This window comes from Vigna unguiculata, chromosome 9 (genome assembly GCF_004118075.2).
Source record: "Vigna unguiculata cultivar IT97K-499-35 chromosome 9, ASM411807v1, whole genome shotgun sequence".
Taxonomy (NCBI): domain Eukaryota; kingdom Viridiplantae; phylum Streptophyta; class Magnoliopsida; order Fabales; family Fabaceae; genus Vigna; species Vigna unguiculata.
In genome coordinates this window covers 42,779,731-42,785,350 of record NC_040287.1, presented here as the reverse complement: position 1 = coordinate 42,785,350, position 5,620 = coordinate 42,779,731, and the positions used below count along the sequence as shown (strand labels likewise).

At 37.4% G+C, this 5,620-nt stretch overlaps 1 protein-coding gene across 1 annotated transcript; it reads left to right on the top strand.

The window, feature by feature from the left end:
* The first annotated feature begins 460 nt into the window (after window positions 1–460).
* Window positions 461–5,314, top strand: LOC114163338 (RNA-binding protein 38). Its single transcript, XM_028047590.1, has 8 exons — window positions 461–1,458; window positions 1,657–1,780; window positions 2,231–2,360; window positions 2,773–2,809; window positions 2,899–3,136; window positions 3,706–3,816; window positions 3,898–3,996; window positions 4,758–5,314. The coding sequence occupies exons 1-6, from the start codon at window positions 1,228–1,230 to the stop codon at window positions 3,801–3,803; spliced, it is 858 nt and encodes a 285-aa protein (XP_027903391.1). The 5' UTR covers window positions 461–1,227; the 3' UTR covers window positions 3,804–3,816; window positions 3,898–3,996; window positions 4,758–5,314.
* Window positions 5,315–5,620: the final 306 nt, after the last annotated feature.

The window sequence follows — 5,620 nt, the reverse complement described above, 5'->3', positions numbered from 1 at the left end:
TAAAAACATATCTAATCACTTTTATTTATCTTTTAAACCTTAACTGTTTATTCTTCTCAGTTTTTTTATTCTTTTGATAAACTTTTCAAAAAGCAACAAAATTGTGCCTATAGTTACTTCTTATAAATTAGTAAAAAGAAAATAAGATTTAAAAACAGATAATATAAAAGAAGTTTCACAACTATTTAAAAACATGAAGCTTGACTCTAGAAATTAAATTTGTTTATGATAAAAACATTCAATTGCAAAAGACATTCAGATAGAATAGTTTTTTTTTTTAAAAAAGAAAAAGAAAGTGAAAAGAAAGGAGGCAAGTGTGTGGGTCCCGGGTGACCACAATCGCAGGCTGTCCGGTTGGGTTGAGAAAACTGGAAGTGTCGAAAACTGAAGTCCTGCCTCTACTTTTCCTTTTTATTTATTTAATTTAATTTAATTTAATTTTCCTATTCATATTGATTCATTCCTTTGATCCAAGTCTCTCTCTCTTTCTGGCCGTTGCTGCTTGTTCCTCTTTGTTTTCAATTTGCTTCATTCTTTGAGCCACAATGAATGACTTTCACTTTTCTCCCACTCTCCCTCCTATTCCTCCATCTCTCCACCCTGTCAACACACATCATCATCACCAACAACAACTACTGCAACTACCATAATTCATAATTCACAATTCATTACCCTAAATACCAAAAACCCTTTCTCTTATCATCGATTCTCTTCTTCTTCCAAAAACCCAGATTCTTTTCACTCTCACCATCACCTTTTTCACCTTCTTACTCCAATCACTCTTCCTTTTCCAATTCTCTTTCTCCTTCTTCCCCACCACAATTCTAGGGTTTTTCCATTCTTCCTTCTTTTCTTTTTTTAATATATAAAGAATATCATTTCCAAATCCCCTTTTTCTCTCCACTTTTAATTCCCTAGGTTACCCTCTCAAAACTGTGCCTTTCGATCTCCCCTCCCTCTCTCTCTCTGTATATATACTTCCTTTGATTCTCAGTATATTTCTTCTAAATCTTCACTCTCTTGTCCTTTCCTTTTGGTTTTCTCCGCACACCACACCCACACGCAATTCTTCTTCTTTCTCTTCCTTTTCTTACCATGTCTTAGCACTCCAACCCCAATCTCAATTCATCTGTATTCATTGCGTGATTCATTGATTTTGCCTCTCCTCTCCGGCGCTGCTGCTGTTGTCCGTGTGCTTGTGGCGGAGCATAGTGATCGTTGTTGTTAATGGCGTACCACGGGATCCAGGGTCCAAGTTCGGGATCTAGTTCGAGTTCGGGCTTTCAGCTACTCAATTCTCCCTTCGGGGACACCACTTACACCAAAGTCTTCGTCGGAGGGTTGGCCTGGGAGACTCAGAGCGAAACCATGCGCCGCTACTTCGAGCAGTTCGGTGAGATTCTCGAGGCCGTAGTCATCACTGATAAGAACACAGGACGATCCAAGGGCTATGGTTTCGTGAGTATCTCTTTTATTCCATTTTTGGAATTTATTGGTTGCTGTGCTGTCACTAACAACACGCCGTCTGAGAAGTTTGTTGCTTTGTGCGACTCAGATTGTGTGTCTTATACGAAGATTCATATTGCATTATATGATTTACATTTACTGTAGAATGACTTGGTTTCTATCTCGTGTGCATGGAATTGGAGGGTATAGGTGACTTTCCGGGATCCCGAGGCTGCAAGGAGAGCCTGTGCTGATCCAACTCCTGTTATTGATGGTAGAAGGGCGAACTGTAACTTGGCTTCACTTGGTCGGCCACGACCCCCTTTGCCTTATGGTACAGTGTCTAATTCATCTATCTCCCTCGTTCTCAATGAATTTAGATATGTAACGTGCTGAACTTACATTTTATAATATTTACGTCATCATCATTGTCGTTTGCTGTCGTTGCTATTGTTATCATTATCGGACTTCCATTGGCTTGTCTCTGATCTCGAGATAAAGTTATTAGAGTAGCGATGGAAAGAGATCGAATTCCACCCCTTAGGATTTAGTACTGTCATTGCCCTAAACTTATCTTCTGACTCGTATGGACCACCATTTTTTTTTTATAATTTACTTACACGTGATATTGTCTGTCTGATCTAGTAACATATGTGCTTGCAATTTCTGATTGATCTTTTTAACCAACGTTGGCTTTTTTTTTTTTTTTTTCAACAAACCTTCTTCAAATTTGTAATGGTCTGCCTCGACATAATAGATATTCTTTCCTTCTTAACTTGTATAGGACGGGTAAGACCTGCCTCCCCTTATGTTGGAAGTGTGCAAACACCTCGCGGTGCTTATGTTGGAGGCTTTGGGTACCAGCAACCGCTTTCTTACAGCTATCAACAAGGATTAGTTTACCCTCCATATGGGTGAGTGTGATTTGCATATTATTGCAAAACAAGTATTTGCTTTGAAAGATTTATTTCCACTGCTAAAGCATTATTGTCTTCGTTCCTATTCCTTGTACTTGGTTGTATCAACACACATTTTGTCTGTGCGGTTATTCCTTTGTTATCAACTCACATTTCACTTTTGTTGGATGTTAAGTGACGGTGATGGCCTCTAAGGTCAATTTTGTTCGTGTCGATGCAGTAGTGGTTAATCAGGAGAGCATTATCCTGAGAGATTTGGTTTTTTGTTTTGTTGTGTTTGCAAAGCCTATATCAATTGGATATAACGATTCCTAACTACATTTAAATTGTTCATCAGGATGTATTACACCAGAATCATGCTATAAAGGTGATCTTTTCAACATTATATGTGGTTGTTTTATCTTTGCAGGTATACGGCATATGGACCAGAGTACATCTACCCACAGGTTGAATTACCTTTCTTGATTGTCTTAGGAGAATTGTTCGTGTTGTTTGTTCAGTGCTGACCTTTTTCAACTTCCATCTTGTCTAATAGAGTTTGTATAACCCATACATGGGGCAACAGTACCTTCAGTTATATGGAGTGCCGGGAACAGTGAATACAACTATTTACCCATATGGACAATTGGGTCAGGCTGTACCTAGTGGTCATGGTTATTCAGCAATGCAGGGTTATACAGTACCAGGTCATCAGATTGTGCCCTATGGGGGATCTAATGTTAATGCCATAACAACTTCACCTATGCCTGCCATTCAAGCCTCATTTCCCAGTGGTATTGTTTTCAAACCTAAAGAATTTTCATTTATGATTCAGGATGTGCCCTTTTGTTGCTTTGTTAACTTGTACTTTTCGCATGCCCAAATTTTGTATGATTGCAAGAGTGCTGCAATACATATATTTTTCTTGATTTTTTTTTTCAGCAGCCATAGGAATTAACATTAACTTGAAAATACGTAAGCACGGAACCATTTAGTTTTCAGCAAGTACTGATAAGCCGAGAATGTAATGAAATTTAAGTTACTGGCATATTGTCATGCAAATATTTGTTATATAGATGATTTAAGTTACTGTGCTCATATTTATGTTGGAATTTGGAGCATGGTATTGTCTGAGACGAAGCAGTTTTGATTAAATATAGCTAAAAATGGTGTTTTGATGGGTGGTGCATAACAAATTTGTGAAGAGTGCTTGATATTTTTTATATGTATGTTGGAAAGGTACTCTGTGTGTATGTTTGTACTTGTAAAATGAGGCATTGAAGCATCCATGCTGGATCTCTCGACTTCTTTAAGCTCCATATAAAAGGATGAGAAATGATTTGCTCGTGTGTTGATTTTTCAGGAATTGCTGCACCGGTTCCTGGCCAACCACAATTTATTGTTCCTGCTCCTTCTCCTCAGTTCATGCAAGGTGGCGGTCCTGACCAAACAGCTGGGTGAGGGGGCGAATAAGGTGGGCTATTTTTTCTTGTATATTACAATGAGGCTCTTTATTTCCAACATGAACTTATCTTTTGAAAGTATCATGTTACAGGTATCCTTAGTTTGCAGCAGGACTAAGAGCAGCGGAACTGCTACTTGAGTGGCGGGCTTCCAATCTAGCCTTGCAAGTTAATTATTTTGCATTCTAGAGGTATGCTGCTTTGTTTTACGTTGCCTTGATGAGGATGTTGAAAATGGGTTAAACTTGCAATTGATAACTTACTTTTTATCTCAATAAGCTGAGAATATAGCAAATAGACATCTTACATTTCTTAAAATTATTATGGAATTGAGATTCTTCTTGAGATTATTTTGTCTAATTCTAAGCTGTAACTTGTAATCCTATTTAGTTTAATACAATTGAGCTCATAAGGCTGGGTCAAATAGCTCTAGGTGAGCATCTGCTTGTAAACTTGCCTCACATTGAATATTAGTGAGCCATGAGCTGAGTTAAAAATCTACGAGCAAACAACCGAGTTCCTCTTGGCTTCATTTCCTGTTGTACTTAATTGGTAAAAATAGCTCCTATTATTAAGTAAATATAGAAAGAAAGAAAATTGGTGTCTGCAAGATTTGTTAAAGTTCATATTTCATTATGTTAATTTGGTGAGGGTATTAATTCCCCATGTTATTGATATGCAATTCTTAATTTGTCCGTCTCTCTTAAGTAAATAGAGGTTTGCAATATAGTATATAACTTTTTTATACAAGTGTCATTATGTCTGCTATATTTTATTTTGGCATCTTATCGGATATTTGGGTCTCATTTACTCATGGCATGAAGGTTTTATTGCTCTATAGGGGATCTCATTCCTAAATGCGTTGTTTTATATTGATCTGAAATTGAAAAGATGGCACTGCAAACTATAATATTGTGCAGCTAGGCTATTTAACGAATGTTATGATATGCAGGTCATATAGTCAATGCTCACCAAGTTGTGTCTGAGTTGCTCCAGATGGCGAAGGAAACTGGAATGTGCGGGCTGCTTTTCCATTTGGAGATTTACACTAGTGTATTTATACCTAATACTACCTGTACTCGAGAAGAGTGGCAGTAGTATTGAATCAATGGGTGCTGGAATAGGTTTCCAGCAGCCAGGTAGGGAATAAACTTCTGTAAAAAAGAAAATCACGTCTGAATCAAAATATGATTCTTTGTAGTCTTGTCCAGCATTGAGTTTGTAGATAGTTGTCAATGTTGGTACATTGTGTGACGATGGATGGTCCATCACATTGAATGTGATTTTTGTGCATAGTAGTTGTCAGGGATTCTACTAGAAGACACGGGTGTAATTTTATGATTTTAAGATCCTGCCGATTATGCAGGGTAGAACCATCAGTATATTCCATTAGAGAGGATTGCAGTGGTCCTTTTAGTGTTATTATTTCACCGTCATTCAGTACGGAGTCACATGTTCCACATTTTCTTGAATTAATTTTCAACCTTTTCGTCATGGTTCACTCTATAATTGCTTCTGTTCACACTTTCTTTTCTCATTTTTCAACATGTCAACTGCTTTGTTGTATTGTAATCAATGGTGGAATCGCATTAATTGCAAATCATGGTCTGTTATGCTTGACTATGGGTTGGTGATACTGTTGGATTGTAATTACAATGGTGCAGGTATGTGTATCAATGCAGGCTTGATCCAGAAGAAAACTTAAAGAAACTTTTTTAATTGTTTGAGTTTTTTAACGTAAAGAAATTGTGGGTTTTTGCTTCGAAGTGAGAAAAACCCCATAAGAACATATACCGGCGAATTAATGGTACACCT

Excerpts from the sequence above, each read along its gene's own strand:
- LOC114163338 (XM_028047590.1), top strand. The coding sequence starts at position 1,228 with ATGGCGTACCACGGGATCCAGGGTCCAAGTTCGGGATCTAGTTCGAGT. Across the intron at positions 1,459-1,656 it reads GATCCAAGGGCTATGGTTTC|GTGACTTTCCGGGATCCCGA; the intron begins GTGAGTATCTCT and ends TGGAGGGTATAG. Across the intron at positions 2,361-2,772 it reads TTAGTTTACCCTCCATATGG|GTATACGGCATATGGACCAG; the intron begins GTGAGTGTGATT and ends TTATCTTTGCAG.